This window comes from Rhea americana, unplaced genomic scaffold (assembly GCF_003343005.1).
Source record: "Rhea americana isolate MKP2758 unplaced genomic scaffold, rheAme1 scaffold_106, whole genome shotgun sequence".
NCBI classification, from domain to species: domain Eukaryota; kingdom Metazoa; phylum Chordata; class Aves; order Rheiformes; family Rheidae; genus Rhea; species Rhea americana.
In genome coordinates, this window is record NW_028185106.1 from 2,521,580 (window position 1) to 2,548,483 (window position 26,904).

The following is a 26,904-nucleotide window of genomic DNA, read 5'->3' on the forward strand; positions in this document are numbered from 1 at the left end:
TTCCACTTACAACTCTAAGATTTTGTTAAATTATCTAACTGATAGCAGACAAGAAAAAATGTAGTCCAGTATTTACTAAAGCGAAGTGTGACTACTGAAAAACGCAATTATTAGATTTTTAAAACAGCTTGGTCTGCAAAAAATAGGMATTGAACATGCCAAGATCAAACTCCCTCTCTCCTACATACATATAGCTAAGCTCACACTGGAAAGCTTCACATAAGCATTTTACTGGACAGCAAATTATTGGGATTTTCCAGAGCCCTGAGCAGTAGTTTGCTTTMTTCTTTTCAGTGATGATGTTCCAGCACACAGAAGATAGACTGAAAAAGCCTTTTTACAAAACCCTGTATAAATATTAGTGGCAATAAATTCTCACCTAAAGACCTTATACGCAGTGTTAGTGTAAGTAATCAAAGATGTTTACCACCAGTTCCCCTTTATACAGTAGTCTCCAGCTTTGTACTTATAAAGCCTACAAAAGTAACAAGAAGGAGCAACCAGTGGTTCTTCAGCTGTATGAGGTYTACAGGCAGCTCAAGTATGGCTCCCAGGCTAGGACTGCACCTTGTGAGCAGCAGTAAGGCTGTACTGACACCAGGAGTATGAAAGCAATATAACCATCCCATAAAAAGGAGGTACGCCTGAAAAGCTACTCCCATCTCCAACCCATGAAACACTCAGAGTACTCCCTGTCGCTCCTTATCTTTTCAAAGCAGACATCTTATATCTTTCATCCATTTGAATATGAAGATATGAAAATTTTGATACACCACTTATTCAGTCAGGACCTTTAGTCATCACTGCGACACAAGATCACGTGTCATAGTTCTACTAGGAAACTAATTTAAAAAAGCACTGCAGATGTACATTCACTCTTACAGTTCCCAGAGTACTCATATTAAGATATTCTTCCTGTCAGAAAAGGATTAGGCAGGAACTGGGTAGGAGGGTTCCAGAAGGAAAGATGATCTGCTTGGCAATGAAGCCRCTTCCCTAGTACCCTACAGTCCTGCCTTGAAAGATAAAAGCTTCATGATAATTTGATATCTTTGCTTTCCTCCTCTGAAACTTTGGCAAGATTTTCAGAAGCACCTCAGATCTTGCAACTTTCATAGAAATCTGAACTTGCAATGTATAATGCCTCAGAAAAGCAAAACATTTCTTTTTTTATTTGGATAGGATTCTGATTTAGAGGTAGCATAGTTAATGAGACCATACAGATTTTATACACACTTGTCAGTAAAGTTTCCAGTGTCACAGTTTCCAACATGCACAGTCTATTCTATGCACCATTACACTGTTTTCAGCTCTTTTTCTCCTAATTTGGCTAATTCTAAAGTGATAGAAATAGAGACAAAAAGTCAAAATTAAAGGCAGAAATGACTTATCACTAACCTGTCGGTGATCTTTTTCTAGAACACTGAAGTCCATAAAACAAAATAAAAAGGATAAAGCAATGAAATCAATATTAGAGTATACAAGCAATCCACAAAGTTGGAAATGTAATTCTTAAGCCAGGCAAGATGTGCCTTACACCACACTGCTTTCTAGTACTGGTATAAGAAAAATCAGAAACTGTTCTTCTCCATAACAGCTAGCGCTCCTAGTGTCACAGACAYGCTTTATGACTTCGAATGACAGAGCTTGCTTGCTTGCTTTCTGTCTGGCCCTGATCAGTAGCAACAAAAACAATTTCTATTTGAGTCARTTCTTCAATTTATAGATATTTGTATGGATATGGGGCAATGCATAACTTGTAACAAGGTTTAGCAAGTTGCAAGCATCAGTTATATGTATTTAAAAGTATATTTTAATCCACAAGTGATGAGAGCAGACACACTTACTGTCTGAATTTAAAAAAAAGCATAATCTTCTTGCTATTTTCTGAAAACCTCCCATGTACATTGAACATATCAGCACTAGACGGCTGTATTAGGCAGTACKTTTCTTTAATCTTATTTCCACAAATAGATGAAAATAGTTCCAACACAAAGGAAAAAGTAATAAATCATATTTCTTCCTTCCACAAAAAAGTCTCTATATTTAAACTAAGGAGACTTTCAGCTAACTGAATGAAAAAAAAAATAATAAGGGACCCCCGAAAAGCTTTTTACTTGATACGCTTCATATTCATACCATAACAATGCCTTCTCTAAGAGAAGATTTTCTACTGCCAAGACAACACTTCACACAATTGCAAATAACTTTGCACCAGTGTATGAGTGACCATTCAGTATTGTTCCATATTCTGAAAAACAGGACTTGGCCATCTAAGACTCCACCTCAGCTAACAGCAAGCACAGGCAGACACTGATAAGTGGATAAGGAGACAGCAAAGGTAACAACACTGCTCCCATGTCCAGGGCAGGGAAGCAAAGCACTGTGGAGGGCAGTGAAGCTTACCTTCTCCTGACTTCAGAGAAATACTGCAGAACAGCAGAAAGTTCAGGACAGAGGGRAAGAAGACATAGAAAATCAGAGAACCTGTATTTTAGCCCATTGTAACATTACATCACGGACAAGTCAGAGTTGTGGTCTTATAAAATTTAAGACACTATATTTGCATGTCTATATTACACTTAGCAAGTACTAACATTGGAAGGGCAAGGTCAGGTCATGGCGAAAAAAGGGCAATGCAGAACAAGGACAGACTGGCCATGCTACAGTCAAACACCTACCTTTCCCCAGCACCTTGGGGGAGTTGGGAGGGAAATGGAGTGAGAGGCAGACATCACATGGCAGACATCAACATACCTGTTTGTACACCGCTTCCTCAGACAGTAGCTCACTTCAGGCCTAGTCACTAAGGACTTTCTTCCATCTGCATCTGAATGTCCTTTTACCTCCACAAGGATCTAATACAATAAACAATCTTTGGGTATTTGTGTTGTTCTCACGAAACATCGCCTATAGGTGTATGGCTCCTCATATGTTTCTCAGCTGGGACTGGATAGCCACATACACAGTCCAGGTTCCTATTATCAGAAACAGATCTTCCCTCTACAGCTACAACAGGCAATGTAGTTCTTTATCCCCTTGCAACGGAGATGTGGAAGTCTCTGCTTTGGCCTTGCAAGAGCTCCAGGCTTGTCTATGACTCACAGCTCCACCTGCTGTGAGATTCATAGCATATACTTCTTGTCCTAGGCTGAAACGCGGTATGGTAGAAGTGCATACTGACAGCTGTCAGGCCACGCAAYTGAAAGACAATGTCAGCGCAGTCTTCTGATACCTGGAGAGAAGTGCGTCTCTGAAGCATGCAGTAAGAACAGCTATGTAGAGAATGAATTTGGTTAAAAGAGTGAGGATTGCGTCATCTTAGTCTTCCAAGCCAAGGGAATAAGAAAAGACCAAAGCCGGCTACCCAAAACTACACACTGGAGCATCAGTGCAGGAATGCAGCAGAGCAGAGGATGCAGACACTTACAAACACAACAAAGTAAAGGSAGGCCTGGCTTCACTGCAGGTTGGTATTGTTTGACTGCAATTTTGTATTCCAGAGGTGGCTTACGATAGTTACAATGACTTGTGTAAGATTTTGTCTACATTACATCATATACCTAAGTAACTTAGGTCTAGCAATGCACARTAACAAAGAGTGCAAGTGTCTAACAATCTAGATTTAATTGATATAATTGACCTGAATAAAGTCTTAAACAATACCAGGTAAAGWATCTGCAACTCCTGATTCCTGACTTTGTTGTGGTTGAACATAGACTTATTTCTTCTCATAAAAGCAGATCTAGCAAAATTTTCAATGTTCTTGTAATGGAAGAACGTTTTATCTGTTATCCTACACAGTATCTGTTTAGGCTTCCTATTTGAATTCTTGAACAGCTTTTCTAAATTGTTTCAAGTTTTGATCCAAGGATTATTCACAATGAGCAATCATTTTTGTTAAAAATGATAARTAACTGTCCAATTCCAGCCTGGACAGCAAATTAACTTGAATTTTCATTTTTTTTAATTTTTTTTTTCCTTTTAGGTGGAAGGCTAACATAACTTATTTCCACCTGTGTTCACTAACTAATAAATAAATAAATAAATGCAACAGCATGATTAATTCCGAAATGCATTTTCTTCCACCAATGAAAAAGGTGCTCAAAATACTTTCACTTGGATTACTCTGCAGCACTCTTAACACAATGCATAGCATGAGACTCTACCAATGGATCCTCTAGTTGAGATGCAATCTGTAGAGAAAGATTCTGTTTTTCCATTCTTATTCTTTTTCCAGAGCTAATGAATACGGAAGTACTCTGTCATTCTCCATCCTTAAAAATACACCCTTGCTAGCTTTTCAACACTCATATATATGTGTRTATATATATATACATACATATACACACACACATATATAATGCATCTGATTAAAGACAACACAGCCTGCATTGAAAACTCACGCAGACTTTTTTTTATGTCTTTAGGGAGTATAGCATCATATGCAGAAAAGCCCTAACTATGGCAAGCTATTCAATCTTAAACCTGTGTAAGCTTAGTGCACCAGTAGCATTTTTCCAGGGCATCCAACTCTCAGMGAAACAGGCTAAGATGGGAAAAAAACCTGGGCAATTTCCGTATCAGTGTAATTAGACACAACTATTTAGGTGACTCAGAACAGTATTAAACTTGAAATTATTCAACAGACAGCAGCTTCTTAGAAGAGTATGTCATGATGCCTTTAGTTCTCATTCAAATTTATGTAGAAGAATCCATGAAGTACCCTAACCTATCTTTCTTTTCTTGTATGCATATATATAGATAGATAGATAAAAATAAATAAAATGTATGATATATATATAAAGTTCCATCAACACAAAATTTTGAAGTTTAGCTTGTAGATAAAGTTTCAAAAAGATTGTTTAAAAGGCATGTCCACTGTACAGCAACCCAGTGGASTAAATATAAAGAGAGGATGAGAATGAGGGATCAATCACACACAGGTAAAAAATTCACAGGTGTGTATTTAGAAACTCTGCAGAGTTAAAAAAGGGGAAAAAAAAGAACCAAAGGATTGTTTACTCCCAACTCCAACATGAACTCAAGCATTAAAGTAGTTTGTAAGAAAGAAACAGTTTAAGAATAGCATTATCTTGRCTTAGTTAAAAAAGTCAAGTATGTTCTGAGCAATCTTCAATTCTTCAACAGGGGCTATGTTGTCTTTGTGTGTTGATAAACAGTCATTAACTGTAATAGTAATTGTCATTTTACAGTTTTAAGTTTTTTATAAACAATTTCTCAAGGTCCAATAGAAAATTTATCTTCTTCTTCACTTTTGCAGATCATATGGTAAGACAGCAGGAAGACACTCGTGGCTCCATTTCTAATATCCTCTCCCTATTTTAAGAGGGAAGAAAAATACACTGAACAAGTCATGTCTTAGTTGCATTTAAAGCAAATGAATGATACACATTCATTTATTTTATCACATGTGATAAAATAAAAATCATTATCACATTTGTTCTAGCAGGCCTTTTTGAGGCAACAGCTAGAGTGATCTTTCATAAGCATCAAAAAATACAGAATATTGAGCTTGGGTTTAGGATAGATACTRTGATGAACAGAAGCTTTTTGCAAAAAAATATAAACAGTCTATAAACCCTTATAAAACAGATGGAAAGAAAATACTGCATTCTGTTTAATTGTAGAAATTTTAGAAAATCAGGACCTGTTTTTATTACTGAAATGGAACAACTGCACACTCACCCCTGAAACCGCCTCCTCCTCCTCCACCTCTTCCTCCTCTGAATCCTCCTCCTCCACCTCTTCCTCCTCTGAATCCTCCTCTTCCTCCACCTCTTCCTCCTCCGAATCCTCCTAAACATAGGCAAGAAATTACATTTTGAGGAGCCTATAAATTCTGTTATACATAACAAATTATTTTGTTAACACCTTCAGAAAGGACAAAAAAATATTTTAATACAAAAAAGGTTCACTGCTTCATCCTTATCCTCTAGTCCCCCTTAGATGGTCTCTTCTTGGGACTGTCTCCAGCATTTTAGGTATTGCACTAGCAATCCAATTTTACACCCAAAACGCTAAAGGGACTTCTTAAAACTCCAATGTAACTCATGAAAGTCAAAAAATTACTACAGCTCTTTATATAAGAAATCATTTTTTTTTAATATTTCTGCTCTCTGCACACAAAGGAGCAGGGTAAGGAGAAGAGGGAAAGTCTGACACATAAGAAAGAATTAACTTCATTTTTAACCAAGGAGCATATCACAGATGATGTTCAAATAGCCAAAACAGATCTGGTGGGTCATTGATCCCTTCTTTCAACCAATACATTTCAAGTATTACGTCCAAAATAGATTTTTTTATCACAAAAAGTTTGCTTAATAGTCACTAAGCTTTCTTAATCTCACTAATCCTATCTTGGATATAAATCGATGCACTCTCTTTCCTACACTTCAGATCCATTATTCAACTAGCTACAGAAGCATAGCTCCCACATTGGAAAGATGTCCCTGACTCTTCCACTGAGATCAAACACAAATACGTGTAACATTTTTCTTCACAATATAACTGCTCACGCAAGTACTTTACTATCTTTACAAAGAAATATTCTGCAGCTTTTATTCTTGGGATCTTACCTCCACCTCTACCACCACCTCTTCCTCCTCCACGTCCACCACCACGTCCTCCTCTACCACCTCCTCTAGGAGGAGCTTTTTCTCCAGGAGGCCTTGGCAAAAATCTCTGCAGGGGTAGCAGCTTTGCTGGATCAATGTAAAACTGTAGGAAGAGAGTTCCATTAAGTCCTGATACTCTCAGAGCCTAAGAGCACATTAGTATCTTTTGATTCCTTTATAGACATCCACAATTCAGTCTTAACTCTTTATGTCTAATTRTCCACTGCAAAGAGCAACATAAACACAATGCAAAAAATGAAATTATTAAAAATAGATAATGTTTCCATTTTACAATTTTCACTATTTTTTTTCCTCAACAAGAAGTAAAAACAGGGCAGATGAAAAAGTGAAAACGAAAAGTAAATGGATAATAATGTTTTAAAAGGACAATTAGCTTTTAATGTCAATAAAAACTATTTATAAAGTTGYGTTTTATCTGATAACATACTGTGAAGTTCTGCTATTAAGACTGCCTCACCTTCTGCAATTTTTTAAATGAAGAGGCTTTCATATTCTCAGATAGTTTCACTGAAAAATACTATTATTTTCTTTAAGGAACGTATCATGAATGAAGTATTAGARATAGTGGGTTTGATTATTATGTAAAAGAAACATTCAGAGAATTTCTAGTTTAGTAGTCTATAAATGAAGGTAAAKAGCATCACTACAAATGAAAAATTATAACTGAAAGATCAGGAGAAATTATTGCTAATTTTTCTGAGAGTTTTTCCACAGATACAAATACTATATTTTGTAGAAAAATCACTTTCTCCTTCTCTTGTATTAAGGCATAATAGAAGAATATAATAGAAGAATGGGCAAGAGTATTTAAAATCAACTGCGAAGAGACAAATTGCCAGGGTAAATAACTATCTCTTGAAGCCCCAGGGTGACCTTGATATCTCCCCAGAACAATCTGGAGGAAACTCCATRTTGCAGGGGCTCTGCCAGCATACGTGTTGGGTGACACAACTGCCTGGCTGTGGAAAGAGATGAATCAGCAGAAACTCCGAGCCCCAGCAGCATGCACAGTCAACAGCCAAGTGGTAGAGAGTCTTCATCACTCCACATGCAACTTTGTACCTCCTGTAGCTCTCCAGTGTGACGCTGGTATATCGCTTTCAAAAAAGGTTKGCCAACTCATCTTAATAAATCTCAAGATTAAAATGGGAAAGCAAGGAGCTGCAAAACCCACTCAAGTCCCTTCTTATCTCTAAATCTGCTACAGTAGAGGAGAAGGGGGTATGTGTGGGGGAGAGTTCCTGGAATTCAAATAATTCTGATACAAATTCACTTTTTGTGAGCTAACATATTCAGATCACAACAGTGAATTAGACCTGCACATTTTACTTTACATTTAAAATAGGATAGGAGAATGCACAGAGCTGGTTACCAGTGTTCGACAACAAGGACTAAAGTCTTACTGCCACACTAGAGATTTACTTCGCTAGCTGTCTCACTCCTCCTCTTTTGTCTGGAATTCTGTCAATCCAGCAATAACAACAGAAGGGACTCTTCAACTTTAACTCACCCATCTTCCTTCACTAGCATCACTATCTTCACAATTGCTTTAAGAAATAAGTTGGACCATAAGCAAGTTCCCCCTAAAGCACAGAAAACCCTCTYCCTTGGGCCAATCCTGTTACGAGGTTATTAACCTAAAACAAGAGARATTTAGGTAGCCAAAAAAGTAACGTCTTCAACCACCAGACTCAGAAGACACCTGCCATTATCTTATGTAGTTATACACTTAGCTGACAGCAAATCTCTGCCTGACCCACGATACTCACGCTTTGTCMTATCATGAATGTTTTAAGACACACACCTCATCAGAATGAGGCATCTACTGACATGTGCAGTTACATCTACGACTATTTACATTTAATTCTAGCCAAGTCTTAAATTATTTGCAAATTTTGGAGCAGCCTTARAAATACAAATATCACATAGCACACATGCTTTTGAAGGATACAAAATCTCTTAGCTGTCCGAAGATTTCATCTACTTTGCCAATCTGCTCCTTATTATCCAAGTACACTGGTGCATTGAAGTACGGAACTCTGTTTTCTTCTGTTTTACATTTACAAACAATGTCATCTTCACACGGATGCATGAACTCTCCCAATACTGAAATAAAGAAGAAATACTAAAGATCTGAAACAGTCATTCTAGATTAAATACAGTCTCTTCAAATAACTTACAGACTACCCTTTCTGGAGGGCCYTGGTCATATCCGCCTCTGTTGAAGCCTCCGCGTCCACTACCTCCCCGTCCAAAGCCACCTCGTCCACGATTAAAGCCACCTCTGTCACCACCTCCTCCACGATTGAAGCCACCTCCTCTTCCTCTTCCGCGGAAAGTCATTCTCTATTATCTCCTAAATTGAGGAAAGAAAATCAGTTAAGAAATAAAAGATATTTCATGTTTGATTTGTTGTATAAATAAAGGTCTCTAGACAGCATTGGTTGCAAATTTAATGGTTAGGTACTTCACTCATTACTAGAAACATGCAGTCATACAGAAACCAAGTTTCCAGCTAAAATGTTGTCTATTGTTAATGACTACCTATGAGACTAGCAATAACACCATGTTTTTTATTCATATTCCTCAGAATTGAACGTGGTACTGTCCATTCCGGTAAGAGGGCCACACAGCACATCCCAGCCCCGACTCCATAAAGGAGCGCCACAAAACGAACACATACGCAGTACACACTCATGTAATTCCTTTCCTAGCCACCTTCCAGGGTGCCGAAGCGCGCCCTCCCTCGCGATACCCGCCTCCGAGGCCCCCGGCGCAGCCCCCCACCTCCGCAGCCGGCTCAGGGGCCGCTCCGCGGTCCGCTGGTTGCCCCCGCCCCTCAAAGCACCCGTGTCACGGCCCGGGAGGCGCGGGCGCAGCGCATGTCAGCCCGCAGCCCTCACGCCAACGGCCCCAACTGTCAGTAACGGCTGCGCACCCCGCACGCGCCCCCACTCACGCGCCGAGCCAGTTGTTCTCTCCCGCCCCCCCCGCACGTGGCGCACCCCGCACGCGCGCGCCGCCGGCCGCCCGCGTCACCAAAGCGCGCCGCCGTCGCGCGCATGCCCAACGGTCACCTCCGCCGGCCGGAAAGGTGAACCGTTAAGGAGAAACGCCAAGCGCCAACCGATACTGTCGCAAAAGGCCCGCGGGCCGGGAGCGCGCGCTGTTACGACGGCGAGGGAGCGCGCCGGGAGGCGCGAACGGCAGCTGGGAGGGGCGCGGCCCGCGGGGGGGGAGGGGCGGCGGCGGCGGGCGGCGGTTGGCGCCGCCTGCTCGCGGGCCGCGCCGCGAAGGACTTTGCTCCGCAGTCACCCTGCGCTGTAGTTGCGGAAACAACTGCGTTTTTACGCCGTGTTTCGGTGATCTCAGCAGAGGGTAAACCCCCGGACCCGCAGCGATGCAAAAGGAGTGTCAAAACAAGCTAAAGAATACCCTCAGAGCGAGAGCCAAGCTGTTACACGTGTTGAAACATGTGTGCGAAACGTGCGTTTTGTCAGATACGTGTAGGGGCGTAATTCTTTCCACCGAGCTAGGGGAGTGTCTCCTCCCCTCTTTGTACTTGGCTGCACAGTTGTCCTCACGCAGCACAGTAAGCTCTGCATCATGTTTTACAGTGCGAAAAGATGCCATTTACATGCCTAGGAGCCACTAGGTTAAACATCTAACCRTGCTATCAGCTGAATCTCAACCCARATGCAATTGGTATTGTCTTGAAATAATCCCGGACCTTGGCTGGGATTGACGGTAATAGAGTAATCTTAAATGCTGGAAGAGTCAAGAGATTAAGTGAATGCTGCTTAAATTTTCATCTCTCCAGTACTGTAAAAACTGCTGGAAAGCACTGACTTCCTAAACGCCATCGAACAGATGTAATAATGATGGCCTGGGCTAGCTTAAAAAAGGAGGAGCCGCGCTTCATTCTGTTTTCGTACTTACTTCAGCTTATCTCACAGGCGCAGTCACTCATTTCCTAGGCCACGGGGAATTCAGCATGCAGGGCACCACTGCACCAGTCTTTCTGGGAAAGAAGATCTCCCCACACACTCAAAGAGCAGCCTGCTGCAATGCAAGCCAGGTGCATGGGAAGCACAGTCACAGGCAGGCGACTGATTGCAACGTTCAAGGAGAAATCTGAGAGGCAATCTTTTTTGGAAGGCCAGGGAAGCATTTATCAGCTCTTCAGAGTACCTCTGTTTGGACCTAGTGTCCAAAACGAACAGCCAGGTACCCATAGTCCAAGTCACAAGTAGACACATAGCTAAGAAGGGCTTCAGGTGATGGAGTGACCCCAGACTGCACACAGAATTATTCTTCCCTAAGGAAAACAGGCATCTCACAAATCTGCTCTGATGAGTCTCAAAGATCTCAGTGTAGAAACTAATGAGCCCACCTTTTAAGGGGAAAAGTATACATTTTGACAATGTGTGACAAGAAAGTAATTAGTAACAAGAAAAAATTACAAAAATGAAAACACAACTGAACACAAAATGGAGCTGTGACAACTCATAGCGATACGTGACTGCAACATTAGAGAACGGTGGGGTCACAGAGGCAATGGAAAGCGGTGGTGTGGAGACTATGCACTACATACGTGGGGAGAGCTTTCTTTGTCATGGGTACAATTTGCATCTGATGCAGGCAGTGTTTAACAGTCCCACTTCTGTGCCTGTAAATTATTTGCTCGATGCCCTGGAGCCCTTTTTCACTTTCTTGTGACCACATCTCATTACGTCCCGTTCGTTTCCTCTGTTTGTAGCAGGTGCGTATGGCAATGAACATTATCCCAAGCACTGTATGATCAGTGGCTTCAGCAGCCTCATATTCCAGTCTTCTCCTGACTGACCTGTCTCAAATGATCAGGCCTTTTTGTCTTAATGTTATTGTGTGGCACTGAGCTCCAAAAAAACTGGGAGGGCAGAGGGAGTATTAGTGTCTTAACAGGAAAGAGGTAGGACCCTCTTCCCTGCAAACTGCCTACCTGGGAGAAAATCCCGTTACCACCTTGTAGCCTGTACTGTAATTTGTGGAGGGTTTTGGTTCTACTGTTTTCAATTAATGTTTTCCTGGAAATTGACTTTCAAACGAATACTTCAGCCGTTTGTCAAATACTTGAGCAATTTTCTATAAAAATCTTGTGCTATAAGCCGGTAATTTAGCTGACTATATACAGTACATGCATATTTGTCTTTCTTTCTTTTTTCTTTTCTTTCTTTCCTTTTCTTTCATTTCCTTTTTCTTTCTTTTTCTTTCTCTTTCTCTCTCCCCCTCCCTCCATATATATGGATATATATATATATGTGTCTGTTGTGTAAAAACACATTTATCTTCAACAGTAATTCATCTGATAAAGATGAATGCCTACAAATAAGAGAACCAGCCTGATTAATCCATCAGTCTCCTCTGGCAAAGGAAAGGAAAAGTGTATTCTTATAAGTTTTTCATTTTAATCATTTACTTTAAAGCCTTTACTTTTGTTATCTCTTCTTGTAGTTATAGTAAAACTAGTTGGATTGAAGCAGGATCCCTCTGGAGAGATCAGATTTATCAGGTAATAGTTGAGGCTCCTGCACTGTATTTCTAAATACACTTTAAAGTATTTTACTAATGGTTAAAAATTAAACAGAAATCAAACAATTGACATTCAAAAGAATCCTAGCTGGAGGACAGTTTTCTATGAGGGGAGATAAAACTTCATCATGAGAGTGGTTCCAGTTTTCTTGGTTTTCTTGTTTCTCTTTTATTTTTGTGGAGCAGAGGTAAGAATTTATTTTATTGTGGTATCATAAATGTATTTTAAAAAGAGTAAAAATGTTTACTTTTCTAAAAGTAAAAACTTTTTTTTAAGTTTCCTTTCATAGTATTAATCTTATTTGTTTTATGTTTCATAATATCAATTCTATCTGGGATTTATATTAGCTGGATTCTGGAAAAGAGTTTAATTGTGATCCTAAGTGCAATTTACAAGCAGAGTTGACCAGAAAAAGGTGCAGCAGTTTGCCCTATCCCACATTTTTGAGAAAGGAGATTATGGTCTTAACTTCTAACATGGCAACAGGTCATAATGCCTGAAGTTTTGCTCTGGAATTTCTTCTGGCAGTGTCCCAGAAAGTCCGTATGGGCTCAGCTTTCATCATAACCTGAGTCTTTTAGCAAAACCCTTACATAAAAATCAGCAACTTTGCTTTGGACTAAAAACTATCCCAACAATATTCCCACTAACTTCACTAGGGACAAGATTTCTTTGAAAGAACTTTAAACTTCAGCTCTATTGACTGTGGAAACACTCAAAGTTAAAAAAAAATCACATTTGAAGACTAATTTTTCCCTTATTTTTTATGCAATATCCATCTATATATTTTTCATATTTCAACTTTGTTCCTACCTACAGTTCTTATAAACATAAGCACTCAGCCAGCAGTGAAGCCTCTGGAGAGCTGTATGAACATAGATATAGAGCCACTCACCTGGAGATGGTTGGTTGGAGGGTCAGAATCAGCCCTTGCAGTCCAGTAGTGACCAGCAATCACATTGTAAATCCACTACTGTGCAAGGAAAACAGATGATCAGGACATTTCATTTGCAAATTTCTTGAACATAACTTACAAATGCTTGTTGCTTTAGCAGGCTTTACAATGGAACAAATGATAAATTTTACATTATTTTATTCGCTTCCAGGTAGTTCGTTAATATTTACAGGTGATATTTGAACTCAAGGCTAATTAGGCCAATAAAAACATCTCAGAAAAAAGCATCAAGTTGCTTACCTCTTTTATTTTCCTAGTGTTTAACTCCTATTATGAACTTTGCTAACAATCCCATTGCTGTTGTATGTTAAACCACTGGCTTGAAATGTTTATGATCTGCTGTGCACTCCAGCTTTGTTTGAACAAAAGTGCAATGTTTGCGGGAGACCAGCAAGAGTGAAAATCACACCAGGTGAATGATCCAGAAAGAAAAAGACTCCCATAAAAACTGAGAAAGACAAGGTGGCCATAGACAAGGGAACAGACACCATAAATGAAATTTAATACTTCTATGCATGTAAATAGGAAAAGGCTTGTGAGAAAACATATTGTTGAAGAGAGGGATTTGCAGAACTTTTAGTAGCTGTTGTAATTCCTAGTCTTACTTGATTTTTTTTTAATTTTGTGCCTTGCAGAATGAGGCATCTAATGCTGAAAAAAAACAGGTTGAGCCTGTCCAGCCAGCTGAGCAAGAAAATTACTTGATAGAAGAATGTTTAAGTAACCAATACACACACAAGTCCTGTAAGAAAGTTTTTTGTAACCCATGGGAACGATGTGTGGAGGGAAAATGCCTTTGTAAACTTCCATACCAGTGCCCAAAGAATGGCACTTCAGTTTGTTCTACCAATGGAAAGCGGTTCCAAACTTACTGTCAGCTAAAGAGCTATGAATGTCAGCATCCTGCAGCAAGGTTTCTGAACAAGGGAAACTGCGTGTCTGGAGGTATTAATATCTCCTTTTCCAAAATATATCAGTCATTCATTTGCGTCAAAGTAGATACTCTACTACTTGCAGCTCAGAAAGCCTCTTCATTTCCTTGTGGTAGTAAAAACATAAACTAGAAAATAAGAAACCACCGAAAATGGGCAGTATTTATTGTTTTTCATAAAACTAAAGTGATCGTCAGGCCCAGCTACCCACTCACAGTTCTGCTGCTTGTATCCTGCTCAAACTMTGCGGTGGAAATGGAGGAAAGGGAATGAGGAAAAAGAGAGCCAGGGTCTCCATCAGGATGTTAAATGAGGTGGGAGGCACAGAGGGAGGGGACCTGCTGAGACTGGTAGCAGAGAGGGTTTTATTCTTAGGGACAGATACCTCACAGGAGAAGGCATTCAAGCAATGGAGTGAAAGGCTGCTGAGGTGTGTCTGGGAGTGCATGGGGAGAARGTAAGCCATGTTCACCTCAAGAGTGAATTTCATCAAAACACAGCTATTGCTCAGCAAACCAGACAGGTTTGTATGCTGCCCAGGCAAGTGCTTGTCTCCTCCTGCTTCTCAGGCTGCATCAAGCTGCTGCTCTGAGCTTTGTCAGCTCAGCCTTCACCTGCCCCTCCCTCCTCTAGGAAGGTGCCTGAGTAGGTGGAGAAATGGCTCCTGCTAAATAGGACAGTGACATCTTAGCAGAAGCAGCTGCTGTCCCAAGCCATCTTCCAGCCTCAGCCCCACCTCCACAGTTGGCAGGGCCCAGGACTCTCCTGCCTCCGCTGTTCCAGCATCATCCCTCCCTTCTACCTTTCCCCACAGAAGCAGCAGCGCAGCCCATCAGCTTCAGGGTGGTAAAATTCAACTTACCTGTACTGCTGAGAAGCACCTGAGAAGGACCTCAGTGTGATCCTTAGGCACTCCCTACTTGGCTTCACTAAGTTAAGGGGGGAGCTGAATCCACTTAAAAAGCTGAGGGTTTGCTACAAAGCTAATAGATGCAGGATCTGGCCATCACTTGACATGTTGCTGACTGGTTATCAAGAGTCCTATAATGAAACTCATGATACTAAGAAGCAACCTTTTCTCTGCAGACCTCCAGGTACTTTTATGAGGTAGGAACCATCATCCTCAACTGTTCTGGAACTGGCATATTTTGAGAAAGTGACAGCCTCAAAGTCACAAAGTCAGTCACCAGAAGAATCAGGAATATTACCTAAAGCTTCTGTTTTCCAGTCTATTGTTCTTTCCATATGAACTTCTGCTGTCTACAGGAGATGAAATTATGTCTGCTTTATTTCTGTGCTAGTTTTCAACTACTATATAAGATTTTATTTGGTGCTTTTTTGGATTTTTCTTCTTTTTTTTTTTTTTAAGAAATATTTGAAATCTCTTTGGGCCATGGAGATTCAAGTTTGCTTCGAGTAAAACCTGTGAATCACGAGGAGCACTTTTTTGTATGTGATAGTGCGTGGACTATGAATGAAGCAAATGTGGCCTGCAGGCACCTTGGCTTTGAGCTGTAAGTTTGGGGAATTTATCTCTGGATAATGGCAATGGGTCTAAAAAAGTACTGATGCTTATGTGAGGGTCAGTTATTGTCAGCCAACAATTAATAAGACAGAACACTCATGAACAATGTATCAGCTATAATATTCTGATAAAGCTCCTTAAGTTAACATTTGAGAGTGAAAGACAAAATGTAGTTTTTTCTATTCTATTATGAATAACTTCTATTCAAAACATAATTATTTTTAATTTTAAATAAAACCGAAGACTGATGCACAAGTTTTCTGTCAGCTTAGTGTAAGGGAATATGCATAGACACACCATCACCGAGTAATCCTGAGAAATACATTGTAATCAGAAGTTCCTTACTCTGGCTGACTATAGGGCACAGCTTTGCCGTGCAGCTTACACCAGCCAGACTAACAAGAATAAGAACAAGGTTTTCTGCATACCTTGCCCCTTTGCCAACCAGAAACAGCTGAAGCCGCACAGAGCTTGTTCTTCATCTTCTGACCACACTGATGATCTCAGTTATGTACTCAGCTCATCATAACAAGTTCATTTTATATCCTGTAAATAATAATTTTACAAATAAACAACTAATTTAACTTGGCACGTAGCAATGACTCCCCAACTCAACCTGAAGACTAACGCTATCTTGCACTGCCCTAAATTGTTCCCTTTGGATGAGAAATATTCCTCAGTCTTGATTTGTATCTCCTTAGATAGCAGACAAGGGTTTGCCCCGAGACAGAACATTCAGTCCTCAAGTCCCATTGTAAGCCCCTGTAGTTACTTATTTACTCAATTCGTATTTAGTTAGGATAAGAACACACACACACACACACACACACACACACACATATGCTTTAACAGGATATCATCCAGGTGAAAACACAGCTACAAGGGAGATAGTATTTATTAAATCTCAATCTTGCAGCTGCCTGAGTTTCCTCAGCATGCATCGGGTATATATACCAAGGGTATTCRACCTCATGCAAGATGGTTTCCAAATGATGGCTCATCTGTGTCCGTACAGAGACAGGGCTGACAAATTTTTCTATATAAGCAGACTTTTCTATCATGATACACAGTGACTTTGGCAGAGCTACATAGAAATACATGGCCAGTCCTATGCAGCAATTTGCAAAAACTTCCACTTCCGAAGTACTCATCCCTGTACCATTCTATATGAAGTCTCTATTTTTTCTTAGCCACGATCAAAATTCTTTATCCTTACACTGGAGAAAATCACATAACATCTAAACAATAAAAGCAGCACACAATCCATTCTGAAATTATGTAAATTGATATTATTATTTGTGTCTTCACAGAGGTGCTAAATATTACCAGTCCAATTCCAACATTGCAAAATCTGCCTTAAATTCATCACAGTGTCTTCAAATAACTTGCAGAGGCCTAGAGGCAAATCTTGCTGAATGTCATATAATGGAGAAATCAAAAAAACATAATGAGGGATTTGTTAGTCTCCAGTGCCATGATGATGTCAGAGGTCAGTAGTTTTTTCTTTGTAAGGATCTATCACTAGTTCTTCATTTTAGGTTTATTTTAAATACATGTAATATAYGACTTGGCCTGCTGAAGTCCCAGCCACAGCAAACTTGCATTGAAACCTTTTGATATTTTTAATAATCTTTCTCAATTTTTAAGATAATTTTCAGTCTTGAATTTATTCAAAATTGGGAAGCAATTCATTGTTGGTGCTAAAATATTTTGACAGCTATTTCCCTCTTGTGGTTCTGTTTGTTCCCCCTTCCATTCCAAGGGTAGCAAGGTATATTGTATCCTGCAAGTCACATCTCTCCCAGGTTAGCTGGCAAGGAGATAGGTGACAACCTCCTACTCATTGCTTTGTCTAGGAAGAAGATGCACTTAAGACACTAGTATCGCTGCAGCCAGACAAGTGTGGCTATCAGTAAAGTGCCAGCATGATCTGGGGAGTTTTGGGCCACCTCAGTTTATCACTGATATAAGAGAAATCACGTCTTTGTTTCACCTTCTAACAGCTCTCTATTCTCTACAGTGGGTATTCTGTGACTTTGATAGCATCAGTAAGAGATGTTGCCAATTAGGAAAGTTATATACCATCTCACAAAAGCCAAAATTTATGGCCTCTTGGTGAGATCCATCCATCAKCTTAATCACATGAATCACTCAGCAGTGGGTTTGAAGTGATCATTTCTAATTTAGTCATTGTCTATAAGAAATGAAGCTACCTTTTTCCAGATTACTGGAAGTTTGTTGAAGAAAATAAGTGGTCACATTGAAAGTCTAATGAAGAAACAATTAAAACAATAAAAAGATTACTGCTTACTTTACTGAGTCCTAAAATGCCTAGGGGCCAAACTGTTTAAAGAATAAAATGAGTAAGAGAAATATTTTCCTTGGGTAGTTGTGAACACACAGACAAATGTCTGTACACTAACTTTGTTTTCATCCGCTGCACAGACTGTTCAGCGGATGAGTTCCACTGCGTCAATAACAAGTGCATTTCTTTGAGTAACACCTGTGATGGAATCAATGACTGCGGAGACCTAAGTGATGAACTATGCTGTAAAGGTAATATTTATTTTCTCAGCTGTTTGAAAATCAGTCGGAAAACCATTCCCAAAGAATCCTAACGGTGATGCAAACAGACTCTTTTGCAAAAAGTCATTACATTAAGGCAACCAAACTATAGTTTTGGTATAGATAAGTTCAAAAATAGACATAATCTTCTGAAGCAGGCAGGTGATCTCTGAGGATCTAGATTTCCTCTAAGAATGAGGAAATACAAACAAGGTATATAGGAGGCCATCAAACACTGATATAAAAAGTCAGCCGTGTTAGAACACTGATATAAAAAGTCAGCCATGTTAGATGAAATGCAAATGCATTTGTAGTTGAGAAAAATCAATAATTAATGAACCATCCAATAAGCCATCTTTAAATCAAAGAAAGACCTTTCTTAAATGCAAGATCATTCATAGAACAATATATATGACAGTTCCTGATGCACAGCTTGTTCGTGAACAGTCATTCTTTCAGCATCAGCAATTCCAACTGTAAAATTTTTCAATGGAAACAAGGAATAGAAGTAGCTCACTTAACTGAATGAAAGAGAAAACTTTCAGAATTTGGGTTTCAGGTGCCGAACTATAATRTGGATTACAAATGCCATCACTACGCCTAAGTAATCTTACAAATAATTTTGTAGTTTTACAATTGTCAGTAAAATTGATTGGACAAAATAATCATGGAAACTGATGGAAACACAGTCTCAGGCATTTTAGAAGAACAATAAATACATGTGGCTTCATTTATTTAGAGGAGATTTATTTAGGTTTTACTTGACCAAAATGGCACCATTTTTATCTGTATAGGCTGAAAGCAATGCTGCTAGAGTTAACAGAAGTCTTTCCACTGAGTTCATCAGTCTTTAGATCATATTGGGATATCTGGATACTTTTAGACAACTGTATGATGTTCTGCTAAACACAYATCCTTAAATAGTAGACTGACACTAGATTATAAAGTAACACCAAAAATTTTGCCATAAATCCAAGCGTTGCTTTGCTTTTCACAGCATACAAACTGATCACAAGAGTTAAAGGGCTCCTAGGCTTATAAYAACATTTCATATAATCAAGAATGTTAGAAGAAAACAGTCATTAAATCCAGTATTTTCAAATCAGGACTCTTGATTCTTAATCCCACATTTAGGCATCTAGGTCATTCAACCAAAAGCCTAACTTGGACTCTGATCTTTCATGATCTATTTATGAACCAAGTCCCTCGTAACATGGRTACTACATTGTGTTTATGTTAAACAAGCTCTCTAAATATGTGAGGTTGTTGAACCATATGATCCCATGCTTGACAAATGTAATTCTCTTTTAATACAGCATGCAGAGGCAACAGTTTCCATTGTAGGTCGAATATCTGTATTCCAAATAAGAATGTCTGTAACAAAGATGCCGACTGCCTCACAGAAGAGGATGAAACTCAACTTCTCTGTGCAGGTTTCCTTTTGAGAATTTTYCTTGTTTCTTTCTTTCCACTCTGCTCAGTTACAGCTAGGGACTACACCATGCGTATTACTAAATTATTTAACAGATTAACCAAACAAAATGCATGCAAGACATGCAAAAGTTCATCCTTCCATTGTTACGTTATGAATAGTAGGAGATGAATAAAAACTTAAGTACTTTTCCTCCTATTCCTTCTAGAAAAGAATGGCAAGAAAACTAAAGGAAGGAGGAAACTGCTAAGGTTTTAGGAAGCTTATTTCTTTTGCTTATATAGCCATCTATCAAACTGCTATCCCATATCTGTGACRAAACTGTAGACGGGGAAGCAGGAATATTTTCCTCAAAGATACCAGTTTGATAATACAATAATTCTTCTGTGGTGTTCCCCTCACTATTGAAAAGATTTGTTTTGAGTTTACAATGTTTTTCCTTGCTCTGATGAGATACAAAGTCTAAAGCCAAAAAGTAAACACTATTGGTAAATGGTGATTGATAAAGGTAAACTGAACTCTAAAGGTAAACAATATTGTCAGTAACCTGAGAATAGGCCAAATCCTCTGCCACCATTTAGGAACTGAACTCAATGGGCATTTTGTTTGAATAAAGGCTGGCCAGATCCAGATCCAAAGYAGCATTTAATTTACCTCTCAAGTTGAATGCCCTGTTAAAGGAGAACCTAGCATATAACAGCATGACCTAAATTGAGGGAAAAAAATCCTGTTACCTAATGCGCCTTTGGGCTTTAGAAAACTCCTACAGGTTGATGGGGCAGAAGAAGGACGTTCTGATGTTTCCTGGTGGAGGAGAATGTGCTATCATTTGAGAGATCAAAAAACAAAAAAARGCCAATTCTTAGGGTTCCTTTGCAGAAAGGTTCTCTAAGCATGGAAAGTAGACAGAATATTTCTATTTGTGTGAAATGGTGTGCATTTACTGTTTTAAAAACAGTTACTGTTTACTGTTTTAAAAGTCCACCACGATTTTGGCACATAAATAAATTTTCAAGTAACAGAACAAATTTAAATATTTGCAAATGTTTTTAGTATTTCATTATTCTACTACAGAYAGAGAAAAAGATGCTGAACATCATGATATGGATGAAGGTAAGTGCAACTAACCCTCCATAAACCATGGCATATGCTCTAATATGTGGCTTTCCAGCTACCAGCCAGCTTGGCAGATCCAGAACACTCAGATACTTGGATCCAGAACACTCAGATACTTGGATTTGGTGATTCAGTAGCACACAGCCTGGGGTTTACTATTTGTCTCGCTTCACACTAATTTCAACAACACCATTGTAATTTATCCTGGGTGAAGATCCACATCTGCATGTTCTGGCAACTGATGGAGGCAAACTCTAAGCAAGTCTAAAGGAACTGCTTTAAAATTATTTGCCTGAATGTTGAAAATGGAAAATGAAGGGAAATAATGTGATAGTAAGACACAGACAATTTCAAAGCCAAAACAGTTACAAAAATTTTTGAGCTTTGCTTTCCTGCTATTACAGCTACCGACATACTCACACCACTCATGTTTACAAAATAAAGATAAATCTGTCTCAAAATAGAGATGCAGGAATGATGTTCCCAAAGTTGTAGTGCCTGAATTCTGWGACACATTTTTCCTTTTTGTTAAAGAAAGAAAAATGATAAAGACATTTCTTCCCCACATAAACTGCGGTCTTACAAATCACACATTAACTCGACGGAAAAGAATCATAGGTGGAAAAGTTGCAAAAAAGGTAAAAAAAAATAGATAAGAGTTCATTCGGTAGCATTTTAAATGGGCGTTGTTGTTGTTCTGTTAAAATGCCTGGAAATAACAAAAGCAGCTCCAACACTGATTTCAAATCTTGCAGCAGTAGTAGCATTGCATTGAATGAATGTAAAAAGAAGCAGAATTCATAAGTAAAATAGTATGGAGTTGTAAAATGGAGCATTGTAGTTCAAGGATACATTGAAAATGATTCAGCAAAATCCTAGAGCAGTAATTCAGCAAAATACTTAATATTATAGCTCGAAATCACAATTTTGACAAAACAGAATTTAAACCTAAGCCTTTGAAACAGGATACAGTCATAAATGCTATACTTGATCATACTGGGTCAGATCCTACATTCCTGATTCCAGATCCTGTTTGGCTGGCTAAAGGACTTTTATGATAGGAAGCTGGGGAGAGAAAGAGATCACACAAGGTTACAAAAGTGAGCAAAATTACTGCATTTTGGAATATGTACCCTCTGTATCAGGTGAAGCATAATTCATGGGCAATTTCTGGGCAGCAGCTTTTGAATTTACAGTCAGATACAGTCAAGGAGATGASGTGATACAAAGCATTGTTTCCCTTTATGCACTACAAACAAYAGTACAATTATTCAAACTTAATGTTGTTTGGATTTTTGTTGTTTAAATAGGGTGAATTCCCTTGGCAAGTGGCAATTAGAGAAACTCGCAGTGAAGGTGCAACAGTGTACTGTGGAGGGGTTTATATTGGTGGCTGTTGGGTTCTGACTGCTGCACACTGTGTCAGGTAAAAAGAACAAACTAGGAAATGATTCCCTTATTACAAGGCAGCAAAATTAATTTGTATATTATTGCTCTTCTCATCTACTTGTTTTTGGACTCCTATTTGCCTAGTAAATAAAACAACAAAAAACATCAGCTCTCCCAAGTTAATGATGGGAAAGATTCAAAAAAGGTAGATTATTTTGGCAGTGAGTAGAAAGATGAAAAAGTAATGCTGATGTTGAAGAGACATAGCATTCTTCAGTCAGAAACAAAGCAAGCATGAAAGGCTCAGCGTAACCACCCTGCATAAAAGGGTGCTTTAGGGGACCTTCCCTCTCCCAGATCACCTCTTCCTTGGGGAGGTGTGGGATCTGTTCCACCATCTGTCCCTGATGGGAACACAGCTGCCAGAAGAAACAGCCAKGAAAGAATTGCTGGGTCCTACATCCCCTCCACACCTGCTCACTGTTCTTTCACATGAAATCGAGGAGATATAAACCCTTGCTTTCCCTTTGTGATAGCACTAAATACAGATGCTAGCCTTTAATATTTTTCTGTATTAGTTGCAGTACTCAGCAGTGTCATCTACATTGCATTCATTTTACTTGAGAAATTCCTGGACATCAAGTCCAGAAAGAAACTATACGTATGTAATACGAATTTTTATTCTACATTTTGAAACGTATGAAAACATATAAGTGTGCTTGTGTTAAACACCAAAAATACTTTACTTAGTTCTTTTTTTTCCAGAGCAAATCGAGTTCATCTGTACCGTATCTGGATTGGGCTGTTGGATACAATTCAGTTCAACAAAGAGACAGATACTCACAGGCTAAAACGACTGATAATTCACGAGAATTACAATGCTGCAACTTATGAAAATGACATTGCTTTAATAGAGCTGAAAGGTTCTGAAAAAGGAGAATGCTCCCTAAAATATACCACACCTGCCTGTATTCCCTGGTCAGAGTATATGTTCAAGCCTGGTGATAAATGCAAGGTTTCCGGGTGGGGACTAGAAAAAGGTACTTGATTTAGTGCTTACTACTAGAATGTATTGTTTATATCTCTGCTTTTCAAATCACGGTCAGGTTTAATTTTGAAAAGGCTGAACAGCAGTGTGYGCAAAGCTCTCAGAAAAGGTTGACTGCAGAAAACAGACCATGATTTGGCATTCAGCTATCATCCCGTTTGTGCTCTTTCCTGGGCAGCTTCCTTTGTTGTCAGCCATTTAGTAAAGTGGTCTGGAAAACACCTCTGGTTAAAAAGTACCTGACAAAAAGAAATGTTGATTTTTCAGCTGGATCTGTTCCCTGAGCTTGTTTGTCTCACAGCAGCACAGACATTTGTGTCAGCTGGAATGAGACAACAGCATGAAGGAGACCTACCCTTAGCAAACACGCAGTTATTTGTTGAGATATTCACATGCAGGCCTCTTCTCAGAGCAGACACCAGCAGTTCAGTATCGTTTGGATATAGGAAAGAAGTGGTTATAATTACTGATCTAAGATTTATATGGAGACCTTTTAAARGTATTTAACAACTGGCAGTTAGTAGCTCACTGTGGCCCATAGTCACAGATAGGTCTCTGCTCCCTGCCCTTGAAGACCTGAGCTGCTGCCAAGAGTTTTGAAACTTGGCACATTTTGTCTCAGCTATGTTTGAGTTTAACCCAGAAAAGGTTGCACAGAGACAGCTAAAACCGAAGAAGTCACACTTTCAAAGATTTGAGAAGCATGTTTTGTATTACAGAGTGATTACAGTTTGGCATTGGAGCTACTGCGTGCTGGCTGTGAGTTTTCTTCTATCCACACTCAGTGGCAGTCYATAAAGCAAATATAAAGTTATAAATTATTAGGAAAGGGACAGAACAAAACAGAGAATCTCCTTAACCTTCCAAATGCATAATTCACCTCTGTCTTTAGTATCTGTCCTCTCATCTCAAAAGGACATAGTAAAATTGGAAAAAGCTCAGATGTTAACAGGGGTGATCAGAGGCAAGGAAGGGCATCAATATTAGGAAAAACTAAGTGAGGCAAAACTGGAAGAGATGGCTCAGTGGGAGGATACAAAAGAGGGTTTATAAAGTCACAAGAAAATTTTGCGGTCTTTCTTCCCAAGCAACTATAAGGAAGTGCTTCTTCACAGCTGGAACTCCTTGCTCTGTATGGGCTCTAGGGGTGACTGAACAAGTTTGTGAAGAGAAATTCATTCAGGACTCGTTCATACATAGAAGCCACATCTCAGTCAGGAAGCTCCCTAAGCTGGAAATGACTGGAGACCAGGAGAGTACTACGGAGAAGCGTGATAAATGCTGCTCCTGTGCTCATATTCTTCCAACAGAGCTGCTTTTGGCCACTGCTGAAGATAGGGTACTAGACTACATGCACCTCTGGTCTGAACTGCTGTAATTAGTACTCCAGAATATCACTGACTGCAGCCATGGAAGAAAAGGTTAAGGCAATTTGCAAGTAAAACTGAATCTTAGCTATTTATACCACCATCCCCTCATCCCTATAACCTGCTGGAACCTGAAGAGCTCTGGACACATGTAAAAATCTCTCTTTCAGCAAGCGATGATTATCACTGTCCTCAGAGGCTGCAGCAGCTGCTTAGTATCATGTACAGAATTCAAAGGTTGTGTGGAACAACTCTAAAATTTCCCCCAGGAAAATAACTTCCTGTTTTGTTCATAAGTGGCCTGTGATTTAAACTACATAGTTTAAAGGGAGAGATGAAATGCAGATATGAGAGCTGGGGAGAAGCAAAACCAGACATTTCCAACGGTATTGATTAAGGTTCTCCATTTCACAGAAAACAATATACTGGTTTCCAGGTGTCTGAGAATGTTGATATGGAAAATGGCAAAAAAATGTGAGATAGTCAAGCAAGGGGAAAGGGTACAAATATCACTGTATTTAATGCTGCAATTAAACCACTCTGCTTTTGTTTTGAATCATATGGCTGATATACTACAATACACATTGGGAGAGTGTTAATGGCAGTTTCTGATTTATAATACTGAAGATTATATTCAGTAGAAAAGCAAATATAAAACTTTCACTTTATGATATTAAGTATATTAAGTGTCCACTATGCACTTATTTTTAATTAAGAAAAAATTATTCTTTTCTTTTCTAGGTTATACCAAACAATATGTCCTGAAGTGGGGCAATGTTCATTTATTTCAAAATTGTTCTGAATTGTATCCAGGACGCTTTTATAGAGGAATGGCATGTGCAGGCAAGCATCAATTTTCTTACTTTTTTTTTTTTTTAAGTCACCATCAAAACCATTGTTTATAAGATCCAACATACTGGCAGGAAATCTTTAAGACTTAGGAAATGCAATAAACCAGATGTCACACTATTGCCTTTAGCAAAACGCTCGATGCCTTTGAAGCCTAAATGCATCCACTATTAAATACATATTTATAAGCAGAGTTGTGATGACTATATGCYGAGTTTCTGTGATTATCTGGGCAAATTTCAGTATGCAATTTGAATTTTTTAAATGCACAAGCATGTTACAGCCCACTGAACCTCCTACCTTTACTGTATTTGATTCTGACTCAGCAAAATATTTAAGCAAATGCCTATCTCAGAGCACATCAGTAGTTCTGTTGACTAGAATGTGATTATTTATCTGCTCAGACATTTACTACTGCTATACTATAACCTCAGGAAAAATATTTCACACTTTTCAAACTACCAGTAAGATTATTCTGGCCAGAAACATGCTTTCTATTGGCTGAAAATTTCATTCTTAAYTCATTTTGTCATGAGCATTGTATTTGCCAAATTGATCACTAAAAGCTGCAAATAACAGTGAATCCTACACATCTGTGCCTTAGAGCAGATACTTGGTGCTCCAGAAGGTACATGCTTTTTGACTGAGACTGTATCAGTAGGCACTTTCTTCTCCCCTCACCACAGCATTCCCATGCTCTTTCCTGTATCTGCCCATTTATTTTCATGAAGCTTGTAGAAAAATGTAAATTTGAAGCCTATGCCTCTCTGTCAAGCTTACATGAAACTKGTCAATGAAATGTTTGGTAGAGGGGACACCAAAACTGACACACGGGTTTACACACAGTACAGTCACATACATACGCTTCATTTCCACCACATTACAAGTCTTTGTACCTTTTCCTTATAGCTTGTGTTCACTTTTTAGATGCTATTTCTAATGATATAAAATATAATAGGGCCAAACTCTTCTCTATTACACAGAATAAAACAAGATTCACATCACTCATGATTATACTAAAGCACATGAGGAGAATCTGGCCACCTACAAACATAAAAAGAKTCCTTGCACTTAAAAAGAAAGGAGRAGAAACAGACGAAAGGTGTTARGAATCTCTATTACTAGTGGCCATAAAGTGCCATTACCAGCAACCATYAGGCAACCACGTCAGGAAATGACAAGGGCCTAAAAACCACCTGAGCTCTATTTTCTGTACTAAGTTATATATGAAGTTAATTTTGCTTTTTATTTCTTCTTTTGCTTCAGGTACTTATGATGGTTCCATAGACAGTTGCAAAGGTGATTCAGGAGGACCCTTGGTCTGTTTTAATGCAGAAAATGTGGCGTATGTCTGGGGTGTCGTGAGTTGGGGTGAAAACTGCGGGGAGCCTGGTCACCCTGGTGTATATACAAAAGTGGCCAGCTATTACGACTGGATTAGCCGTCACGTGACAAGGAATCTCATTTCACGGTACAATATCTGAAGCTCTGAAAA

General features: G+C 39.1%; 2 protein-coding genes across 6 annotated transcripts; one reads left to right on the forward strand and one right to left on the reverse strand.

The window, feature by feature from the left end:
* Positions 1-4,949: 4,949 nt before the first annotated feature.
* On the reverse strand, positions 4,950-16,181 carry GAR1 (GAR1 ribonucleoprotein). 5 transcript variants are annotated; one of them, XM_085309350.1, is made up of 8 exons: positions 16,072-16,181; positions 13,127-13,204; positions 8,840-9,015; positions 8,611-8,765; positions 7,117-7,176; positions 6,600-6,741; positions 5,710-5,820; positions 4,950-5,340 (listed from the first exon to the last, which is right to left on the reverse strand). In XM_085309350.1, the coding sequence occupies exons 3-8, from the start codon at positions 9,000-9,002 to the stop codon at positions 5,327-5,329; spliced, it is 645 nt and encodes a 214-aa protein (XP_085165476.1). In that variant the 5' UTR covers positions 9,003-9,015; positions 13,127-13,204; positions 16,072-16,181; the 3' UTR covers positions 4,950-5,326. The 5 variants fall into 5 exon arrangements, with proteins under 5 accessions (XP_085165476.1, XP_085165468.1, XP_085165454.1 ...); XM_085309342.1 differs by lacking the exons at positions 13,127-13,204; positions 16,072-16,181 and adding an exon at positions 9,665-9,692; XM_085309328.1 differs by lacking the exons at positions 13,127-13,204; positions 16,072-16,181 and adding an exon at positions 9,619-9,692.
* CFI (complement factor I) lies at positions 12,359-26,904 on the forward strand. The gene is made up of 12 exons (XM_085309305.1): positions 12,359-12,418; positions 13,822-14,131; positions 15,488-15,632; positions 16,954-17,132; positions 18,089-18,199; positions 19,525-19,641; positions 20,715-20,753; positions 21,291-21,394; positions 22,067-22,182; positions 22,911-23,185; positions 25,302-25,403; positions 26,676-26,904. The coding sequence occupies exons 1-12, from the start codon at positions 12,359-12,361 to the stop codon at positions 26,891-26,893; spliced, it is 1,776 nt and encodes a 591-aa protein (XP_085165431.1). The 3' UTR covers positions 26,894-26,904.